The sequence below is a fragment of the Tamandua tetradactyla genome, chromosome 7 (genome assembly GCF_023851605.1).
Source record: "Tamandua tetradactyla isolate mTamTet1 chromosome 7, mTamTet1.pri, whole genome shotgun sequence".
Lineage (NCBI taxonomy): Eukaryota > Metazoa > Chordata > Mammalia > Pilosa > Myrmecophagidae > Tamandua > Tamandua tetradactyla.
The window spans coordinates 105,945,405-105,969,925 of record NC_135333.1 but is presented as its reverse complement, the minus strand read 5'-3'; the positions used below and the strand labels follow the sequence as shown (position 1 = coordinate 105,969,925).

Here is a 24,521-nt window from a genome sequence, read left to right as displayed (position 1 = left end):
ATGTATTTCTAAGGAATTTTTGAGATTAAACTTTGGTATTTCAAATGCCTAACAAAGATTGCTATAGATGATCCCTTGAAAAGTAGATAATTCTTAATTTATCTGTTTAATAAAAGTAGATATTTATATGCTAGATTCACCTAAAAGGGTGAACAACTAAATGGTAGGATTATCAGTAATGGCTTTTCAGACCTCTCATCCTGTCTCTGCTCTTTCAAGTCCAGAAGCTCCTAGTACAGTGCTATGTACATAGTATATATATCTTAAATCAAGCCCTCGTGTAAATATTGAGGTTTCTGTCTGAGTTTTGTATTCATTCTATGACATGCTATGACTTTATTTTATATGTCATTGCAGTATACTTCTGCATAAGGCCTTCACACTGTAGGAAGGACAATGGAATATCAATAGAAGTAAAATTAGCAAATCCAGAGATGAATAATTTGAAACTTTTTCTTATAGTTACATATTTTTGTACAAGTTGTACCTTGTTTTTCAAGCTTCTCTCCTACTCCAGAATGTTACCTTATACATGAATACAGTCTTTTGTTAGGAGACCTGTATTGAACGAAAATAAATTAGAAATTGTGGGGTGGGTGGAGGGGGCTGCTAAGAGTGGATTGAGTTTGACTTCCCAAAAAACCTTTGGGTGGCTTGAAAGTCAAGCAGGAGACACTAGGAACTTTATAAAGAACCATCATCCTCAGTTTGAGGAATTTTAAAATACTGTATAGTGTTGGAAATCCATTCATTAGTTGTGTAGAGTGGGGTGGGGAAGCACAAAGGGACTTAAGGGAGCTTACTGGAGAGACGGAAATGTTTTATTCTTGATTGAGGTGGTGGTTATAGAGGTACGTACACTGGTCAAAGTTATCAAACTATAGACTTAAAATCTCTGCCTTTTATTGTATGTAAATTATGCCTAAAGATTGGGTTTTTATGGGTTGAATAAAAAATAAAAAAAGCTAAACATTCTTGACATAAATTGCATTATTTAAAATAGAAATAAATTTGATTTGTATTGATATCCTTTATCTCCGTTTAAAAATTCAGATTTTTAAATTTTTTTAATCAAAGAATTTTTTCCTTTTGCAACCAGGTGTTAGCCATCATTGAACAATGAGTAAACTTGAATCTACGTTTTTAGTTACTTGGGCAAAAAAAATAGTTTAAGTACTGTTAATTGCTAACCTGGTTTGGATAATTAAACTTGTTTTCATTTTGTTTTGAATTTTCAGAATTGGTTTTATACCCTGGAATATTGAAACTGAAGGTCTTCCTCCCCGCTCTTCTGTGTTGCCAAGAATTATTTTTCCAACAAGTACCCTATTTTTAGAAGATTTTGGTAAATTTTGTAAAATGTTTTTCTAGTTTTTATTACTTTCTTTCAACTCATAAAATGTGTTGTAAAAAGCTGTAAAATATTGTACAAATATTTGGACGCTAACTTGACTTCAGAATCTTTCCAACAAGAAAATCCCTCTTACCTGAAAAAAATTACAACTCCTGGTCTCCAAGTAACTGATTAGAAGTTTCCCTTCTGTTTAAGGCTCCAGTTTCTAAACCATAAAACTTTAGAAGTAATATCCCCTGTTAATAATTTATGAACAAATAGCTTCAGTCTTTATTTGTGGATAACTGGTCAGTTTTCTCTTGCCTTTTGTCTGAATACCAATTCATAAAGCAAATGGCAGCTACCAGATCAAAAATATTTTCCTTATAAAATTGCCCACATGGATGGAAATCTGGTGATTATTTATGTCAGTAGCATTAAACGTAGCTGCTAAATATCTCACACTTCCTATTAAGTATTGGTATCTATGCCTTTATTCATAATTTGGTTCCTAAGTGTAATTTGCTTCAATCTCTTAAGATGTCTATTTTACACTAAAATTAGCTGAAGTCAAACTTTTTTCATTTATTGAATCACATACTTGCTTTTTATTTTTTTAAATATTAGGTACTTCTTGCAAGGGATATGCATTAGCACATACCCAAGAAGGAGAAGAGAAGAAGCAAACTTCTGGCACATCAAGCAGTAGAGGATCAAGACGAAAACCTGCAGCAACTCCTACAAGGAGATCTACCCGTAACACAAGAGCTGAAACAATCAGTCAATCTCAGAGGTCCCCAGTATCAAATAATTCTGGGTGTGATGCACCAGATAACAATAATCCATCTGTAAGTGTTTCCTCTTCAGTTGATTCAGAAAAACAAACAAGACAGGCTCCAAAACGGAAGTCTGTAAGAAGAGGAAGAAAACCCCCTTTGCTGAAAAAGAAACTCCGGAGCTCTATACCTGCCCCTGAAAAATCATCTTCCAGTGATTCAGTAGATGAAGGAACAGCAGAATCGGACACAGCACCTATGTTAGAGAAAGAGCACCAATCAGATATAGAGTGTAACACTTGTACTGTGACAAGAAATGTAGAAAATGAGTCTGCCAATGGCTTGAGAAGTTGCAGTGAGGAAAGAGAAGGAAGTGAGGAACATACGGAAAACCATGAAACAGGGGAAACAGTGGAAACTTCATATTCTGAGTCTTGTACCGAAATTCCTCCTTTGCCTGTTGGCATAAAGGAAGAACCTCAAAAAGCTGAGAATATAGGTAGAGAGTCTGATGTTATATGTTTAGAAAATGAAGTTTCTAAAAATATTTCTGAAAAGGGGGGAAATTCGTTAGAAAATCAAGACCAAGTATCTGAACCTTCAGAATCAGAGTTAAAGGCAGATATATGCACAGATCATCTTCCAAGTGATTTTTTTAAAGTTTCAGTATCTGAAATTGAAATACACCAATCTGTATCTAGTCCTCTAAGTGAATTACCTGGGAATGCAGAGTCTGTGGTTAATGAAGAAAAAGTTACAGTGACTTCCATAGTACAAGTTATTCATCATAAAGATGATACAGTAAAAATGGAACAGCCTGTAGAGAGCCCCAAGTTAGAATTTTCTGAGGTTGAAATTATGCAAAAAGTGGACAGAAAATCGATTGAGAGCTCAGAGGTTCAATTGTTTGAGCATGTTGAAATTGAAGATTCCAAAAAAAATGCAACATGTGATAGTTCAGGAACTAAAAATTTCAGTAGTACTCAAGACTCAGAAAATAACTTATTAAAAAATTATCTTGACAATACCAAATTAGGCAAGTCTTCAGAAGAAAAAACTAGATCTCTGGTTGAACATCTTGGATCTACAGAAATACACGTTGAACAGATTCAGAAGCATTTTAGTGAAGACAATAATGAGATGATACCTATGGAGTGTGATTCACTTTGCAGTGACCAGAATGAGTCTGAAATTGAACCACCTGTAAATGCTAATTCAAAACAATGGAATGAAAATTCCACAGAGTACAGTTCTGAAAATAACATGCCACCACCTGATCCTGTAAGTGTAAAGGTTGAAACTGTATTTCAAGCATCTGAAAGCCCAGTTGATACAGTAGATAAAGCCAAAAAGCCACGTATTCGAAGATCGAGATTTCATTCCCCATCTACAACTTGGTCTCCCAATAAAGATATTGCACTAGAAAAGAAGCGATCCCAGTCTCCGTCTCCCAAAAGGGAAACTGGAAAAGAAAGCAGAAAGTCTCAGTCACCATCTCCTAAGAAAGAATCTGCAAGAGGACGAAGGAAATCTCGTTCTCAGTCCCCAAAAAAGGATACTGCAAGGGAAAGGAGGCAATCTCAGTCTCGGTCTCCAAAGAGAGATAATGTTAGGGAAGGCAAAAGATCTGAATCACTCTCTCCAAGAAGAGATACTTCTAGAGAGAGCAGGAGATCTCAGTCAAGAATAAAAGATTCCTCCTCAAGAGAAAAATCCAGATCCCAGAGCAGAGAAAGAGAAAGTGATAGAGAGGCACAGAGGAGAGATCGAGATAGGGAAAGGAGAACCAGAAGGTGGTCTAGGTCCAGATCTCGTTCTAGGTCACCATCAAGGTCTAGAACCAAAAGCAAGAGTTTGTCATTTGGTAGAAATGACAGAGATAGTTACTCTCCCCGGTGGAAGGAAAGATGGACAAATGACGGTTGGAGATGTCCACGAGGAAATGATCGGTACAGAAAGAATGATGCAGAGAAGCAGAATGAAAATACAAGAAAAGGAAAAGCTGACATTAATGCAGATACTGATGATCCTAATTCTGACAAACATAGAAACGACTGTCCCAACTGGATAACAGAAAAAATAAATTCTGGACTTGATCCAAGGACCAGAAATCCAGAAAAGCTAAAAGATTCCCACTGGGAAGAAAACAGAAATGAAGATTCAGGGAATTCTTGGAATAAAAATGTAGGATCAGGTTGGATATCTAACCGTGGTAGAGGTAACCATGGTAGAGGCACTCACAGAGGAGGTTTTGCCTGTGCAGATCAGAATGAAAATCGGTGGCAAAACCGAAAACCCCTCTCAGGGAATTCAAATAGTTCAGGGAATGAGTCTTTCAAGTTAGTGGAACAGCAGCCCTATAGACGGAAAAGTGATCAAGAGTTCTCATTTGATACACCAGTAGATAGATCAGGGTGGACATCTGCATCTAGTTGGGCTGTGAGAAAGACTCTACCAGCAGATGTACAAAACTACTATTCACGACGAGGGAGGAGCTCTTCTGGTCCACAGTCTGGATGGATGAGACAAGAAGAGGAAACAGCTGAGCAGGGTAACATTCTTTGTGTTTATTTTTTGACACTTTTTAAAAAAGAAAGATTATAAATTTAATGTCTTATTTGTATGACTTGAAATCCCTATGTATAGTTTTTATATTAAATTGAGCCCCAGTTGTTTACAAGTCACTTTGCATTATATAGAAATAAATGCACATACAGATTTTTACATAAATATTTTTTGCCTCACTCCATGCCAATTTTACTTAAGTTGTAAATATTTAAAGAACTATTTGCTGCTGTAGAAGAGTTTAGGATGTTCCTATGAGGATTTAATTTCTTTCAGTTTCAGATATGTGCATGTGAAAATGTGTTGATCATTAATCTCATACATATATGTCATTCTTATAACAAAGATTTCTTTATCCTGCCTTTTTCTTGTTAAGCACATTGCAAGGAGAAAACTGTTGAAGATAAAATTAGCTTGACTTAATTTAGTAGCTTAATTAAAGTTTTATAGATTAGTTTATTTAACTAGTCAGTATTTCTTGAGCTACTGATTCTTTGCTAATGTTGACGGATGTTATCATGCATACCTATTGTTAAATAATTTTAGATGACCATTTTCTTTTAGAAAATCAGCCCATTATTTAGAAAAGACAGAATTGAACTAAATACTTGGAAATTGGTTTTGATGTACTGAGTTTATGAATTGATATTTAATTCTTTTATCTGGTTGTTCTTTGCTTCTCTGTCAAAAGAGATTTGTAACATTATTTTTTCACAAGCTTTTTTTCTTTTGATAGATTCTAACCTAAAAGACCAAGCAAACCAACAAGGTGATGGTTCTCAGCTACCTGTAAATATGATGCAACCACAAATGAATGTAATGCAGCAACAAATGAATGCACAACACCCGCCCATGAATATCTTCCCATATCCAGTGGGTGTTCATGCACCTTTGGTGAACATTCAGCGCAATCCATTCAACATTCACCCTCAGCTACCCTTGCATCTCCATACAGGAGTGCCTCTCATGCAGGTAGCTGCCCCTACCAGTGTATCTCAGGGACTACCACCACCACCACCACCTCCCCCACCATCCCAACAAGTCAACTACATTGCATCACAGCCAGATGGAAAGCAGTTGCAGGTATGTTTTTAGCAACTGAAGTTTTATCAGCATAGCCAGTGTAAAACTGTGCAGACATTTAAGAAAGGGCTTCCTGGTGTCCCAGAACAATTGTTGGACTAGGTTTATGGTAACCCTTTACAACTCCTCTTTCACTGTCCTCCCCCACCCCCAATAAGAAAATGAATTGAACACTTACAAACCCGAGGTACAAATATGCTGTTATTTATATCCAAACCAGATTTTTATCAGATTAAGAACATCACATTATGAACTGAACTAGAATCAAGTCGTGGGCGCTTTAACGTTTTCCCCTATTTTAATGGAATTTGGGAGACATGGGAATTAGTCATTACTGTAATGAAGCTTATATTGTCTTTTTCAGACAAATGCTAGTAAAGCTGCTCCTTTTCCGTTACTCTCCATTGCATTTTCATGAATTTATCATGCCCCAAAATAGTACACTAAAAGCATTTAGAAAGTTTGCAAACATTGTGTTGCTTGTAGTTTTATGTCTGCATTTCATAGAGACGTACAGGCAAATGTTTTTTTTAATATTTTTAAAATTCTGGTTTGTTGCTGTTACTGTCAAAACATTACAATACACATATATAATTTTAGAGTCATTTTGATATACTTAATATCTTCAAAAAGCCATATATATATATATATATAAAACTTAAATTTTGAATTTTTCTTAAGTACTAAGGTTGACTCACTTTGTCATTTTAATGTTATTTCTGATATGTTACTTTAATACTTATATTAAGTACAAGTAATGCATTAATTGATAATTCTTTAAAACAGGGTATTCCTAGTGCTTCTCATGTAAGTAATAACATGAATACAGCAGTCTTGCCTGCTCCGACAGCAGCCCCAGGAAATACGGGAACAGTTCAGGGACCAAGTTCTGGTAATACTGCGTCATCAAGTCACAGCAAACCCTCTAATGCTGCTGTAAAATTGGCAGAAAGCAAAGTAAGTGTTACAGTGGAAGCCAGCGCAGATAGCTCGAAGACAGACAAGGCAAGTTCAAAGTTGAGAGCAACCTATGTAATTCTATATATGATAAAAACAAGATTAAAAATTACCACCTTTCTGTTGTATGAGTGGTAGAGGTAATTTATTGTTGATAGTTGTAAATGCCATTGCTTGAAGGGTTCCATCTAGATATGTTAATGCCTAATGAATGAGCTGCTGGTATTATTTCATGATTATTTTTAGAAATGTTTGATATGTTTGTTAGTAAGTATTTTATATTTGCCACACTAATGCTTGATGGTGTGCCTTGTAATAATGTCTCTGTGCATTGTTTTCAATTTCATATCTACAAAGGTACTTTTTTAAAAATGTATGCTTGATAAATAATTACACATTTTCCTCTTATCAGAAATTGCAAATTCAAGAAAAAGCAGCACAGGAGGTAAAACTGGCCATTAAGCCATTTTACCAAAATAAAGATATCACCAAGGAAGAATATAAGGAGATTGTACGGAAAGCAGTGGATAAAGTAAGTTGTTGCTTCATTGGAACTATGTATGTATTGTAGTGAAGCACTTTTGTTTTAATAGAGGAATGCTTAAGTCTAATTTTAAAAATCATAATAACAGCTAGTGCCTACTAATTCTTGTCTGCTTTTTTTTACCTTTTGAATAGGTTAATATGAGGTATGAAATATAAACAAGAGAAAATAAAAAATAACTCTGGCCATCTCTTTGGGATAATTTATTTTTCAAGAAGCTTTCTACTTTGATTTTATGCCAGTATGTATAAAAAAAAGTTTTTCCTCCCCTTCTTTCATAGGTTTGTCATAGTAAGAGCGGAGAAGTAAACTCTACTAAAGTGGCAAATCTTGTTAAAGCCTATGTAGACAAATACAAATATTCACGGAAGGGGAGCCAAAAGAAAAACCTAGAAGAACCTGTGTCTACTGAAAAAAACATAGGCTAAAAATGGGGAGCACTATAAAGGACACTATTGAGATATCTGCAAAGTGCAATTTCAACATGAACCATTAACTGAAAATCATACACAACTGTGATTGAAATTTGGTTTTGATAAAATTATTTTTTTTAATGTAGGGTATGTTTTGTTCTAAATAAATATAGTTCTGCACTGCAACTTCTATATCCTTTTTATCCCCCCAAGATTTTGTTTTCAAGGGAAAGTAAAGGGTTTAGAGGATTGTGCATTTTTACTAGGACTGTGTTATAGTGTGGATACTGGAAGATGTATAGCTTTTTGAATTGAACAATGGAGTGCATAAATTAGAAACTTCTAAGTGCACTGATTATGGAAGATATATATATATATATATATATATATATATATATATATATATATATATATATATAATGCATTTATTCTGTCAGGCTGAAAAATAAAGTATGATCTGTATGGTTTTTCCCTCTAATAATAGGAAGTTAAATAATGTATTACCAGGGAACATATTTCTAATATTAACAGAGCATACCAAGTGCAGGGTTTCTAATGTGTGTTTTTAAAGAAGCATACATCTGCTTAGATAGAAGGTTATCACATTAGTAAAATTTAGTGTTCAAAACTCTGCACCAATTGTATCACCAAATAAAGGTTATGCTGCTTGTTTTTCTTTTGTGCCTTTTTTTCCCCCTAGTTGAGATGAAGCAGTTTGATTTGCTAGATTACAATTTTGGCAGTGTAAAGTCTTTACTGAATTTAGAAGACCAATTTGGACAAAGTGTTGACTTTGTAGAAATTATGTTTTTTCATGTCTTCTATCCATCAGAGATAAATAATTTGTACTAACTGGAGAACTGCTGTTAAATGATGGCCCCTTCTTTCTAGGGACTAAGAATTGTGAGGCTCACTTCACTGGCTTTCGTGGTACTGCTCATCTATCTAATAGCTAATGGAATTCTTTTCGCACTTAAGAAATCTGCAAATGCTTTACAATGAATAAAGTGTTAATTTGATGACCATATGGCAACCAATTACCCATGTTGAAAAATTCCAGACATTAAAACCTGTTTTAGAAAAGGGAGAAAAATTAAATGATGGGGTCTCAGGCTGTCAGGAATAAAGGATTTGATTAATTTTTAAGTTCTAGAATGTTAATTTCTATAAAAGGTAAGTTTGAAAGTTTTATAATGCCGTTATTTTAATGGACATCTTGAAAGAAAAAATGAGTTCTCTTCATGGTAAACTGTTTTTCAATCCAATAACAATTTTGAAAAGAAGCCAAATAACCCAAAGGCTGTTCAGTTCAGATATTAATGGCTTAAAGATAGAAATATGCCTCAGTGAGACAGACTGACCCTTTTACTAGCTCAACTATTTAGCAAAAGCAATATTCTATAGGACTGTACTTTCCTGAAATAAGGATGATCTGTTTCTCAGTTTTATGTGCATAATATTTTCCTGGTGCTAGCTTTGATAGCAAAATATTTTTGCAATGTTGGCCCCAATAATGATTGTTCTAGTTCATAATCATTGTCAGGTTATGAGTATGTAATCCTAAAAAAAGTGTTAGAAATATTTCCAAGCAGTTTTTGATCTTTATTCTACATTTCTGGGCATTTGTAATATGGTATTCTACTGATTTATATATATTTTTATTAAAGTTTGTGTTTAGATTGTGATGGGGAGAGAAGTTTGGAAGTATATTTCTTCTAATAAAATAATAAGACAGTGTTTTTTATATCAACCCCTACTTTCTTAGTTGTTTGTTTTGAATTCTAGAAACAATTATGTGAACTTTCAATTTTGAGTTTGTTTCACACTTTGAAAAATTTGTAGCAAATTGCTGTGCCTAATCACATATTTTTCCTGCATTTTCTTTCAGTGGCATTTAAGAATTGGGTGGCATTTTAAGTTTTGTGTTTATACCATTTCGTTTTTACAAACGAGCTTAAAGTTTAAGAAAAACTAGGTGGTGTGGTCAAAAGTCAGTCCTTTTTGATATTTGGTAGCAGTGCGATAAATTATTTCCACTTTTCTTGAAAACAACAAGCATTTATTTGTTCAGTATCTGGTAGGGTACTGGTTAGATAGCTGCATTTAAAGTAGTTAATAAAGAATGTAATTGGATTAGAATTCAAACATAAGCTTTTTAAAATGACATTTTTAAGAATGTTTCCAGAAACGCATGCTTTGTTAACAAAATGTATTTCTTTAACATTCCCCATTTCTTGCTGTTTTTCAGAAATTCACATTAATTTTGCATGTGTACAGATTTAATCACATTTTGTAGGGTTACAAATTCTTCTTGTTATTTATAAAGATCCAGTATTAACTTGACTTTGACCTTGGTCCCTTTAACTTACTGGTCACATTGACTGGCATTTTAGGCTGTAGACATGCCTAGAATTAAAACTAAAAAGTAGTTACCCATTATTTTAAGACTCTAGACATTGTGATTTTTTTTTCTGATAATCACATTTTCTCCATTCTCCTTTAAATGGCCACAGTGTGTACTGCTTGATTGTATCATCCAAAAGATGTGGCTTCAGAAACACAGTGGTTGCCCCAGGTCCATGAAACATTGTTTGTAGTATGAGGATGGAGTGCTGTCTACTGAAATAATGCTCAAATATGTAGTATGTAATATTTTCTAATAAATTCTTTTGATAAACAAAGTAGTGTCTGACATTTTATTCTTAAGGTTCCTGGAAAATGTTGGTCTTTACCTCATTATAAACTTTCCCAAATGTATGTTGACGCTTTTCTTGCATCTGTACCAAAGTTGGTACCACCATGTTACCATTAATTTTGAAGCTCTAAAGTAAGCTTAGAGTTAGCTATTGCTATATATATTACTAATATTTTTCTAAGTACACAATCATTGTAGGGAAATAAAAAAACTTAAGTAAACAGAGTTTGTTGAGAAAAGATTGAAAAACGAAAGGAGAAAAGTCACCTATAATCTTTCCGTTCAAAGGTAATATTTAACATTGATCAAACTGCACAAACAACAAACTACCTGTCTTGTAGCCTAGCTTTTTCATTTAGTGGTATATTGTGAATTTTCCATTTTAGTTAATATTCTACAGTGAGAATTTTAATGATTATATAGTATTCTATTATATGGATGTACTACTGGGTTAGTCCTTAATTTCTCTAGTTTAAGTAATGCTGATGTAAACATCTTTATACATACAGACATACCTTGGAGGTATTGCGGATTTGGTTCCAGACCACTGCGATAAAGCAAATAACGCAGAAAACAAGTCATAAATTTTTGGTTTCCCAGTGCATATAAAAATTATGTTAACACTGTACTGTAGCTTCTTAAAAGTGCAATAGCATTATGTCTAAAAATAAATGTCCTGGGCCTTAATTAAAGACAGACACAAAATGAGTACATGCTGTTGGAAGAAATGACATTGATAGATTTGTTCAGCACAGGGTTGCCACTTGCCTTCAATTTGTAAAAAATGCAACAACTGCAAAATATAATAAAGCCAAGAATGGCATGCCTGTGTATCTGAACCCATTTCAGATTCTTTTCTTGGGATTAATTCCTAGATGTATAATTTTTTGGTCCATTCATTTTCCCATAGAATTTTAAAAATATGTATATATAAATTTTAAAAATTTAGTCATATTTAGTATGAAAATCCATTATATTCCTTAGCTGATTTCTTTACTCAGAGAACTCAACCAGAAAGGTCCTATTTGTGTTTCTTTCCAAACTCCAATGCATTTGCAAAAACGTGTACAGTTCCAGGAAAATAAAGGTAGGTTTCACAGATGTTTTTCTCTAGCACATGAATTGTACAGTGTTAACTATTCTGCATGCCACCACTTCTACCTCCATCTCCTTAAAAAATTGAAGATATCTTCCAACATCGGTGCATTAAAATGTGGCAGGTTCTTTATATTGGCTGTATTGTGTTTCTCTGTTGATAGACATTTAAATTATGTGCAGGTTTTAGCTATTGGAAACAATGCTGTAATGAATACCATTTTAAATAGTCTTTTATAAACCTGGTTTTTGTATACTGTTTCCACTGAATTTCATTACATGCACATTTTAGGTTTTGATAGTATTGCCAGTTTGCTCTCTAAAGGGAGAATTCTGTTTATTTTAAGTTTTAACTTCCCATTCTCTGTTCCCATCCTGGTTCCCTAATCCATATTCTAGATTCTGAGTTTGCTTATTCTAATTGTTTCAAATCAGTGAGATTGTGCAATAGTTGTTCTTTGTGTCTGGCTTATTTCACTCAACATGAGTTGACTCTGTCTTCAGGGTTTATCCACGTTGTGGCGAGTATCAGGACTTCATTCCCTTTTATGGGCTAAATATAACTACATTGTATGTATATACCACATTTCATGTATCCAAATGTACAAGGGGTTCTGATGGATGTGTTTTGGTAATGGATGGTGGTGATGGTAGCACAACATTGTGGACACAACAGCACTGAAATGTGTCTGGATATGATTAAAAAGGAAAAAAATTTATATATGGTAACAATAAAAAATTCTTTTAATCCACAGAACTACACTATACAGACAGTGAACCCTAAGTTAAACCATGGACTTTAATAATACTGTAATAAAAATGTGTGATCATCAGTTGTCATATGTTCCACCAATGAAAATTGTTGGTGATGGGGTGGTATATGGGAATCCTGTATTTTAAGCATGATTGTTCTGTAAACCCACGGCTTCTGTAATAAAAAAAAAGTATTAACAGATCTAATAAACAATGTGTTATATATACACAACAATGAGAAATTGCTCATCCATAAAAAGGAATGACGTTCTCATAAATACTGTTACAAAATGGAAGAACCTTGAAGACATCATGTTGAGTGAAACAAAATGACAAATACTGTATGATTTCACTTAGGTGAATCATCTAGATAGGCAAATTCAGAGAGACAAAGTAGATTAGAGGCTACTGGGGGTGCTGGTGGGAGAGCCAGTGGGAAGTTATTGATTAATTGGTACAGAATTTAGAGTGTTAACATTTTGAAAATAGGGATAACAGTTTAATATTGTGAATGTAATTAATGCCACCTAATTGTCCACTTAAAAATGATTAGAATGGTAATTTTTACATTATTTTTGTTTTACTACATTTTTTAAAGTATACTATTTATATTCCCACCATGGTACTTGAATTTATAGCCTCCCCCTAATTCCTGATTTGATATTGTGACCAGGCACATAGCATTCAGTTCTTGGTCTTAATATCCAATCATACCTCAAACAATGCTCAGCTATGCATCAAACGTTCTTAGATTCTTCACACATATCAGATTTGATCTTCCTACAGTCTTCTAAAGAGTAGTATAGCAATAACTTAATATATGAGACAGTCAGCCAAGCATTTTATGTATATTACCTCATTTATTCTATGAAATCAATTCTATGACCCTTTTCTCTACTGTTGAGAAAGTTGACTGCATAAAGAATTAATCGACTTACCTAAGTTATAGCCACTTAGTGATAGAGCCAGGATTCAGACCTATGGTTGGTGGATGCTTGTCTTGGAGTGTTACCCTGAGCCCTGAGATGCAAATTAGGAGTAATAGGTGAAATGGAGATAATGAGTAAATTGATGGGACACAAAAGAGAAAGCAACTCAGTTTAGGGGAGGTGGGGGCAGCCAGGCTTCCTCAAATTTTCCATTTTATAGCACTTCCATTTTTCCTGTGCTGGAGGTTTTAAACCTTTAAACTTGAAGCTATCTTTAATGAGTTCTTCACTCATCCATCATCATTCACTCCCAAGAGTTGCCATTTCCTCTGTATTAAGTCTCCCTTTACAATAGAATTCAGCTCCTTTTAGCGCCTCCTAGCCCTGGTCTCAATTGTTAGAATCTTCACATCCAGTTCATTTTAGATACTCCAAGTTAATCTCATACTGCAGCTTTGATCATATCTGGCATCATTTATTTCACCAGCTAGTGCTAGCTGTGTGTTACATGCCAGAGGAGAGTGAGCAAAATGATATTTCTATCATCATGGAGCTATACAGTACTGTTGACGAAACTGACAAAGCTACAAAGCAGAGTACTACCAGGTGCTCTAAGAACATATGATAGGGTAATAGGACTTAAAAATGGTCATGAAAGATACCTAGGGTTAGTGACACTGAAGCTGAGAGAAGATGAATAAAAGCCAGACAAAAATGGAAAAATGAGCTGGCAGAGGAATAATGGGTGCAAAAGGGCTTGGCCAGAAATAGCAAGACAACTGTAAGCATAGAATGGCTATAATGAAGACTGGTGAAGTTTTAGGCAATATATTTTGCCCTTATATTATGGGTTAGTGGGGGTAGTGGTACAGTTTTAGAAGCTTTTAAATAGAACGTATTTGACATGAAATTTCCATTTGAAAAAGATCACTGCTTACATTCAGTGGTTCAATAAAAAGTGGGTAAACATTTAAGTGTTCAAACACAAACTGCTATAAATTGTATTAATACAATTATTAATATTAATTAAATATTAATACAATTTGTTTATTAAATTTTTTAATTCTGGCAAGAGTGCCATGAGCAAACTCACTACTGGTAGGAATGCAAATTGATAGTTTTTCTGAAAGGCAATTTTAAGATATATATAGAGAGCCTTTAAAGGTGTCATACTCTGTCAGTGAATAAACATCCTGGTTCTCATTTTTCTGGTATTTAATAGGGAAAATTGGAACATGGTTAAAATAAACTATGCTTCATTTTGCAGCTCTTTTGAATAATTACAGGAAAATAATGGGAGAATGCTCTAGTAAAACAGGTTTCAAACTATATACAATAGCCCAATCCCACCCCACCCTCCAAATAAAAAAGAAAAAATATAATATAATGAAAATTATTTTGGGGTAGCAGAGGATTTTTTTTTCCTATATGCTTTGCTTTGGCTTCCAATTTTTCAACAGTAAACCAGAATTATTTTTTCTCGTTCACAAGTTTAAAAATTGTAGTCCATGCTACTTGTGAGAGTGGCAGAAGTGAATGGGGGCTTTACACTAGGCCGACAGAACTGGCAAGCTCCTGCTCAGGAAAGGCCTAAATGGCGAGCACTGGCATGTGACAGTCCTGCCAGCCTCTCACACTCCCCAAGGAGAATGTGGTCTCCATAGCTGTTGCCTGCTTGTCGGTGTGTTGTCAGCATCTGGCTGAAAAACCTTAAGTCCTAAAGAAATAGTTGTCCCTAACCATACATAGCTTGAGTGTATTTCCCCAAATCCTACTGTGGGTGCTAGAGAAAATAATCCACTTCATAGTTGTAAACAGGGATCTTGGCTTTAAAGCTCTCAGGAAGCTAGGGAGCAATTTTGTGACCTTGACTTAAATATTCATCTTCTCTCAAAGAAGCTGCTGCTCACTAACCTTGGGGGATTGCTACAAGGGTTATGGGATATAATAGACATTGAATGTTTTGAAATTCCCTATTTATTATTTCTGCCCAGATAATCGGGACTGATTTTCTCGCTGTCTCATCTTAGACAGGAATAGAAATACAACTTAACTTGTCCAGTGGTTTTCAGCCTAGCTGCATATTTGGGGTCATATTGAGAGCTTTAAAGATGTAATACAGACATGGGCAGGCAGGGGGGCCAAGATGGTGGCTTAGTAAGGTATGTGCGTCTTAGTTCCTCCTCCTCCAAAGCAACTACTAGGTGAACTGAAACAGTGCAGAACAGCTCCCGGGGCTACGGCAGGTAATGGACACACAGTGTACCCCAGTCTGGACTGGCTAGTCTGACTGCGAGACTCGGCTGCGGTGAGATCCCCGAACGGCACGCGATTTCCCGAGCAGCGGCAGCTGCGGCGGCCGGAGCTACTCCCTCCCTCCTTCCCGGGGCGGCTGAGAGTCTCAGAGAGGCAAGTTTCCCAAGCCGAGGCGGCCGGCGCCCCTCTTTTGCGGGTGGCTTCAAGTCTCGGCTTCGAGTCCGCGGCTACGAGTCTCGGATCAGAGGGCTATCCAAGCCGCGGTGCCCCCCCCCGCGGGCGGCTTCCTGGTCCAGAGGGGAATTCCCCAGGCCGCGGTGGCTGGTGACCGACGCCCCTCCCCCGCGGGTGACTTCCTGGTCCGGTGGCGAATTCCCCGGGCCCGCTGCGGCCAGCGAACAGCCACAGGGTCCCCTCAAGCCACGGCAGCTGACGCCCCCACCACGCGCGGCCCCTGAACCAGGGAGAGAATTGGATCGGAAATCCCCAGGCCGCGGAGATCAGTGACCGGGGGGGATCCATTCCAAACACGTGAGACAAACGTGTGCCACGAGCGCCACCTACTGGGCAGGATAAGAAAAACAGAACCCAGAGATTTCACAGAAAAATCTTACAACCTTGTTGGGTCTGACACCCAGGGAAATCTGACTAAATGCCCAGACGCCAGCAGCAGAAGATAACGGTCCACGCTCAAAAGATTGAGAATATGGCCCAGTCAAAGGAACAAACCAATAGCTCAAATGAGATACAAGAGCTGAGACAACTAATGCTGATTATACGAACAGAAATGGAAAACCTCTTCAAAAATGAAATCGATAAATTGAGGGAGGACATGAAGAGGACATGGACTGAACATAAAGAAGAAATAGAAAAACTGAAAAAACAAATCACAGAACTTATGGAAGTGAAGGATAAAGTAGAAAAGATGGAAAAAACAATGGATACCTACAATGATAGATTTAAAGAGATAGAAGATAGAATTAGTGATTTGGAGGATGGAACATCTGAATTCCAAAAAAACACAGAAGCTATCGGGAAAAGAATGGAAAAATTTGAACAGGGTATCAGGGAACTCAAGGACAATGTGAACTGCACAAATATACGTGTTGTGCGTGTCCCAGAGGGAGAAGAGAAGGGAAAAGGAGGAGAAAAACTAATGGAAGAAATTATCACTGAAAATTTCCCAACTCTTATGAAAGACCTAAAATTGCAGATCCAAGAAGTACAGTGCACCCCAAAGAGATTAGACCCAAATAGGCATTCTCCAAGACACTTACTAGTTAGAATGTCAGAGGTCAAAGAGAAAGAGAGGATCTTGAAAGCAGCAAGAGAAAAACAATCCATCACATACAAGGGAAACCCAATAAGACTATGTGTAGATTTCTCAGCAGAAACCATGGAGGCTAGAAGACAGTGGGATGATATATTTAAATTACTAAAAGAGAAAAACTGCCAACCAAGACTCCTATATCCAGCAAAATTTATCCTTCAAAAATGAGGGAGAAATTAAAACATTCTCAGACAAAAAGTCACTGAATTTGTGACCAAGAGACCAACTCTGCAAGAAATACTAAAGGGAGCACTAGAGTCAGATACAAAAAGACAGAAGAGAGAGGCATGGAGAAGAGTGTAGAAAGAAGGAAAGTCAGATATGATATATATAATACAAAAGCCAAAATGGTAGAGGAAAATATTATCCAAACAGTAATAACACTAAATGTCAATGGACTGAATTCCCCAATCAAAAGACATAGATTGGCAGAATGGATTAAAAAACAGGATCCTTCTATATGCTGTCTACAGGAAACACATCTTAGACCCAAAGATAAATATAGGTTGAAAGTGAAAGGTTGGGAAAAGATATTTCATGCAAATAACAACCAGAAAAGAGCAGGAGTGGCTATACTAATATCCAACAAATTAAACTTCAAATGTAAAACAGTTAAAAGAGACAAAGAAGGACACTATATACTAATAAAAGGAACAATTAAACAAGAAGACATAACAATCATAAATATTTACGCACCGAACCAGAATGCCCCAAAATACGTGAGGAATACACTGCAAACACTGAAAAGGGAAATAGACTCATATACCATAATAGTTGGAGACTTCAATTCACCACTCTCATCAATGGACAGAACATCTAGACAGAGGATCAATAAAGAAATAGAGAATCTGAATATTACTATAAAGGAGCTAGACTTAACAGACATTTATAGGACATTACATCCCACAACAGCAGGATACACCTTTTTCTCAAGTGCTCATGGATCATTCTCAAAGATAGACCATATGCTGGGTCACAAAGCAAGTCTTAACAAATTTAAAAAGATTGAAATCATACACAACACTTTCTCGGATCATAAAGGAATGAAGTTGGAAATCAATAATAGGCATAGTGCCAGAAAATTCACAAATACGTGGAGGCTCAACAACACACTCCTAAACAACGAGTGGGTCAAAGAAGAAATTGCTAGAGAAATTAGCAAATACCTCGAGGCGAATGAAAATGAAAATACAACATATCAAAACTTATGGGACGCAGCAAAGGCAGTGCTAAGAGGGAAATTTATTGCCCTAAATGCCTATATCAGAAAAGAAGAGAAGGCAAAAATGCAGGAATTAACTGTCCACTTGGAAGAACTGGAGAAAGAACAGCAAACTAATCCCAAAGCAAGCAAAAGGAAAGAAATAACAAAGATTAGAGCAGAAATAAATGAAATTGAAAACATGAAAACAATAGAGAAAATCAATAAGGCCAAAAGTTGGTTCTATGAGAAAATCAATAAGATTGATGGGCCCTTAGCAAGGATGACAAGAAGAAGAAGAGAGAGGATGCAAATAAATAAGATCAGAAATGGAAGAGGAGACATCACTACTGACCTCACAGAAATAAAGGAGGTAATAACAGGATACTATGAACAACTTTACGCTAATAAATACAACAATTTAGAGGAAATGGATGGGTTCCTGGAAAGACATGAACAACCAACTTTGACTCAAGAAGACATAGATGACCTCAACAAACCAATCACAAGTAAAGAAATTGAATCAGTCATTCAAAAGCTTCCTAAAAAGAAAAGTTCAGGACCAGACGGCTTCACATCTGAATTCTATCAAACATTCCAGAAAGAATTAGTACCAACTCTCCTCAAACTCTTCAAAAAAATCGAAGTGGAGGGAAAACTACCATTCGTTCTATGAAGCCAACATCACCCTCATACCAAAACCAGGCAAAGATATTACAAAAAAAGAAAACTACAGGCCAATCTCTCTAATGAATATAGATGCAAAAATCCTCAATAAAATTCTAGCAAATCTTATCCAACAACACATTAAAAGAATTATACATCATGACCAAATAGGATTCATCCCAGGTATGCAAGGATGGTTCAACATAAGAAAATCAATTAATGTAATACACCATATCAACAAATCAAAGCAGAAAAATCACATGATCATCTCAATTGATGCAGAGAAGGCATTTGACAAGGTTCAACATCCTTTCCTGTTGAAAACACTTCAAAGGATAGGAATACAAGGGAACTTCCTTAAAATGATAGAGGGAATATATGAAAAACCCACAGCTAATATCATCCTCAATGGGGAAAAATTGAAAACTTTCCCCCTAAGATCAGGAACAAGACAAGGATGTCCACTATCACCACTATTATTCAACATTGTGTTGGAGGTTCTAGCCAGAGCAATTAGACAAGAAAAAGAAATACAAGGCATCAAAATTGGAAAGGAAGAAGTAAAACTATCACTGTTTGCAGACGATATGATTCTATACGTGGAAAACCCGGAAATATCCACAACAAAACTACTAGAGCTAATAAATGAGTACAGCAAAGTAGCAGGTTACAAGATCAACATTCAAAAATTTGTAGCATTTCTATACACTAGCAATGAACAAGCGGAGGGGGAAATCAAGAAACGAATCCCATTTACAATTGCAACTAAAAGAATAAAATACCTAGGAACAAATTTAACTAAAGAGACAAAAAACCTATATAAAGAAAACTACAAAAAACTGCTAAAAGAAATCACAGAAGACCTAAATAGATGGAAGGGCATACCGTGTTCATGGATTGGAAGACTAAATATAGTTAAGATGTCAATCCTACCTAAATTGATTTACAGATTCAATGCAATACCAATCAAAATCCCAACAACTTATTTTTCAGAAATAGAAAAACCAATAAGCAAATTTATCTGGAAGGGCAGGGTGCCCCGAATTGCTAAAAACATCTTAAGGAAAAAAAAAGAAGCTGGAGGTCATGCACTGCCTGACTTTAAGGCATATTATGAAGCCACAGTGGTCAAAACAGCATGGTATTGGCATAAAGATAGATATATCAACCAATGGAATCGAATAGAGTGCTCAGATATAGACCCTCTCATCTATGGACATTTGATCTTTGATAAGGCAGTCAAGCCAACTCACCAGGGACAGAACAGTCTCTTCAATAAATGGTGCCTAGAGAACTGGATATCCATATGCAAAAGAATGAAAGAAGACCCATATCTCACACCCTACCCAAAAGTTAACTCAAAATGGATCAAAGATCTAAACATTAGGTCTAAGACCATAAAACAGTTAGAGGAAAATGTAGGGAGATATCTTATGAATCTTACAATTGGAGGCAGTTTTATGGACCTTAAACCTAAAGCAAGAGCACTGAAGAAGGAAATAAATAAATGGGAACTCCTCAAAATTAAACACTTTTGTGCATCAAAGAACTTCATCAAGAAAGTAGAAAGACAGCCTACACAATGGGAATCAATATTTGGAAACGACATATCAGATAAAGGTCTAGTATCCAGAATTTATAATGAGATTGTTCAACTCAACAACAAAAAGACAGCCAACCCAATTACAAAATGGGAAAAAGACTTGAATAGACACCTCTCAGAGGAGGAAACACAAATGGCCAAAAGGCACATGAAGAGATGCTCAATGTCCCTGGCCATTAGAGAAATGCAAATCAAAACCACAATGAGATATCATCTCACACCCACCAGAATGGCCATTATCAACAAAACAGAAAATGACAAGTGCTGGAGAGGATGCGGTGAAAGAGGCACACTTATCCACTGTCGGTGGGAATGTCAAATGGTGCAACCACTGTGGAAGGCAGTTTGGTGGTTCCTCAAAAAGCTGAATATAGAATTGCCATACGACCCAGCAATACCATTGCTGGGAATCTACTCAAAGGAATTAAGGGCAAAAACTCAAACGGACATTTGCACACCAATGTTTATAGCAACGTTATTTACAATTGCAAAGAGATGGAAACAGCCAAAATGTCCATCAACAGAAGAATGGCTAAACAAACTGTGGTATATACATACGATGGAATATTATGCAGCTTTAAGGCAGGATAAACTTATGAAGCATGTAATAACATGGATGTACCTAGAGAACATTATGCTGAGTGAGTCTAGCCAAAAACTAAAAGACAAATACTGTATGGTCCCAATGATGTGAATCGACACTCGAGAATAAACTTGGAATATGTCATTGGTAACAGAGTTCAGCAGGAGTTAGAAACAGGGTAAGATAATGGGTAATTGGAGCTGATGGGATACAGACTGTGCAACAGGACTAGATACAAAAACTCAAAAATGGACAGCACAATAATACCTAATTGTAAAGTAATCATGTTAAAACACTGAATGAAGCTGCATCCGAGCTAAAAAAAAAAAAAAAGATGTAATACACAGGCCCAGCCCAGACTCAGTAAATCAGTCTCTGGGAATGGAGTCTTTTAAGATCTATCTTCCCAGGTGGATTCTAATGTGCAGCCAGTGAGCAAACCACTATATAGCTTCATTTTTAGAGCCGCTGCAGACCACAACTGTTCAGTTAGAACAACATAATTAGATCACTGCTTGTCTTAAAACTATCTCAATTCTATCCTTGCTCTCAGAAGCAGCAGCAGCACATACTAGTTTGCGTTTTTGCTCTTTTGTGTTTTAAACCTCGCTTTCAAATTAGAGTCTACCTCCTTATCTGGGATTTAGATCCCACTAGGACTGGCTATATGGCAAAGAGTCTTTGTAAAGAGACAAGAATCGCAAATATCTGCAGGGTATATGCACAGCAATTCATATTGCCAGTGGAGTCTTATAGGAACCAGCCTTGATAAAGTTAGTTTATGTATGATTATTTAAATTTATGTTATTTTATTTTTTCTCACACATATTTGCCTAAAGGTGTTAGTTCTAAAATATTCATTATCACATAGCTTTTTTAAATCATCAAGAACCTTTTTCCTTCACACTCTAATAGTTGTTAGCATGTTGTCCTCCTTGGCTCTAGCAAGGACAAGCAATCTCAATGACCAGTAATAACAGCAACAGCGAGCACTGAGTTCTTACTACTAGCTCTGTGCCAAGCATTTCATTTGTAATCTTCCTTAATCTTCCTAACAACCTAAATAATAGATCCAAAGAAAGGATCTATTATTAACCTCGTTTTATGCTTCAAGAAGTTAGGATGAGATTAAGCAGTTTATCCAAAGTCATTCAGAACCAGGCTTTGCAGACCTGCCTGCCTCCAAAGCCCATGCTCTTAAACATTGCTCAATACTGATTCTCATCTCTTTATGTGATCCACCGAGCTGTAAGAACTATGTATTTGTGAAGTACCAGGTCCCTGACACTTCTCACTGAGCCTACCTAGGCAGTTTAGGCACTGGAGAAGAATTATCTGCATCTCCCTTTCCATTGCCTTTCTCCAGAGTTTAGGCATATCAGAGATACTGTGGGTTTGGTTGTAGACCACCACCAAACAAATATAACAATGAAGTAAATCACCCCAATTTTGGTTTCCAAATGCATATAAAGGTTATGTTTACAGCATACTGTAGCCTATTAAGTGTACAATAGCATTAAGTTTAAACAAATTATGTACATACCTTAATTTAAAAATACTTTATTAAAAAAAAATACTTTCATTGCTAAAAGATGCAAACCATCTTCTGAGCCTTCAAGGGGTCAATCGTTTTGCTAGTGGAAGCTCTTGCCTGATTGTTGCTGGCTTGCCAAAGGTTGGGGTGGCCGTGGCAATTTCTAAAATAAGACAACATTGAAGTTTACTGCAACTGACTCCTCCTTTCACCAAAGATTTCTCTGTTGCATATGGTGCAGCTTGACAGTTATTTTACCCACAGTAGAATATCTTTCAAAATTTGAGACGAATCCACTCAAGTCCTGCCCCTACTATATTTACTAAGTTGATTTAATATTCTGACTCCTTTGTTGTCACTTCGATAATGTTCACACTATCTCCACCAGGTGTGGTAGTTAGATTCAGTTGTCAACTTGGCCAGGTGAAGGCACCTAGTTCTGTTGCTGTTGGACATGAGCCAATGGTACGTGACCCTCATCTGTTGCTGATTACATCTGCAGTGGGCTAGGAGGCATGCCTGCTGCAACAAATGACATTTGACTTAATTGGCTGGTGCTTAAATGAGAGACTCAACGTAGCACAGCCCAAGCAGCTCAGCATACCTCATCTCAGCCCTCGCAGCTCAGCCCAGGTCTTTGGAGATGCAGAAAGAAATCACCCTGGGGAAAGTTGTTGGAACCCAGAGGCCTGGAGAGAAGACCAGCAGAAATTACCCTGAGCCTTCCCATGTAAGAAAGAAACTTAGATGAAAGTTAGCTGCCTTTCCTCTGAAGAACTAATGAAATAAATCCCCCTTTATTAAAAGCCAATCCGTCTCTGGTGTGTTGCATTCCAGCAGCTAGCAAACTAGAACACCAGGAGTAGATTCCATCTCAAGAAACCACTTTCTTTGCTCATCTATAAGAGGCTACTCCTCATTCATTCAAGTTTTATCATGAGATTGCAGCAATTCAGTGACAATTTTAGGCTTCACTTCTAAAATTCCAGTTCTCTGGCATTTCCACCACATCTGCAGTTACCTCCTCCGCTCAAGTCCTGAACCCCTCAAAGTCATCCATGAGTGTTGGAATCAACTTCTTCCAAAGTCCTGTTCATGTGGATATTTTGATCTCCTGCCTTGAATCATTAATGTTCTTAGTAGTATCTAGAACGGTGACTCCTTTCCAAAAGGTTTACAATTGGCTTTGCTCGGACCCATCAGAGGAACCACTTGTCTATGACAGCTATGGCCTTATAAATATATTTCTTAAATATATTTCTTAAAGAAGACTTGAAAGTCAAAATGACTCCATTATAGGCTGTAGAATGGATGTTGTGTTAGCAGACCTGAAAACATGAATTTTGTTGTACATTTCCATCAGAGCTCTTGAGTGATCAGGTGTATTTCAATAAGCAGTAATATTTTGAAAGGAATCTCTTTCTGAGCAGTAGTTCTCAACAGTGGGCTTAAAATATTTAGTAAACATGGTTTACCATTTACTGGTAAATAAGCATTAACTTCAACTTTAAATCACCAACTGCATTAGCCCCTAAGAAGAGAGTCAGCCTGTCCTTTGAAGCTTTGAAGCCAGGCATTGACTTCTCTCTAGCTATGAAAGTCCTAGATGGCATCTTCTTCCAATAGAAGGCTATTTCATCTGCATTGGAAATTTGTTGTTTTGTGTAGCCAGCCACCTTCATCAATTATCTTAGCTAGATCTTCTGGATAATTTGCAGCAGTTTCCACATCAGCACTTGCTGCTTTACCTACTTTTACATTATGGGGATGGCTTCTATCCTTAAATCTATGTGCCCACCTCTGCTAGCTTCAAACTTTTCTTCTGCAGCTTCTTCCTCTCTCTGCCTTCATAGAAGTGAAGAGTTAGGGCCTTTCTCTGGTGTAAGCGTTGGCTTAAGGGAGCGATGTGACTGGTTTGATCTATCTAGACCACTAAAACTTTCTCCATATCAGCAATAAGGCTGTTTGCTTTCTTATTATTCATGTGTTTATTGGAGCATTTCTAATTTCCTTCAAGACTTTAGTTTTGTGTTCACAACTTGGCTAACTGACACAAGAGGCCTAGCTTTTGGCCTATCTTTGCTTTCAACATGCCTTCCTCACTAGGCATAATCATTTCTAGCTTTTGACTTAAAGTGAGAGACTTGGGACTCTTCCTTTCACTTGAACACTTGGAGGCTATTGTAAGGTTGTTAATTGGGCTAA

General features: G+C 36.4%; 1 protein-coding gene across 4 annotated transcripts in view; it reads left to right on the top strand.

Annotated features, from left to right (window-relative positions):
* Positions 1–8,696, top strand: part of SCAF11 (SR-related CTD associated factor 11) — a 77,611-nt gene extending 68,915 nt beyond the window's left edge. For 3 of the 4 annotated variants that reach the window (XM_077170652.1, XM_077170654.1, XM_077170651.1), the window contains exons 10-15: positions 1,239–1,345; positions 1,961–4,660; positions 5,411–5,757; positions 6,544–6,762; positions 7,127–7,246; positions 7,540–8,696. In XM_077170652.1, coding sequence (XP_077026767.1) covers positions 1,239–1,345; positions 1,961–4,660; positions 5,411–5,757; positions 6,544–6,762; positions 7,127–7,246; positions 7,540–7,686 — 3,640 coding nt within the window. In that variant the 3' untranslated portion in view covers positions 7,687–8,696. The remainder of the gene's footprint in view (positions 1–1,238; positions 1,346–1,960; positions 4,661–5,410; positions 5,758–6,543; positions 6,763–7,126; positions 7,247–7,539) is intronic. The other variant, XM_077170653.1, reaches the window with a different exon arrangement.
* Positions 8,697–24,521: the final 15,825 nt, after the last annotated feature.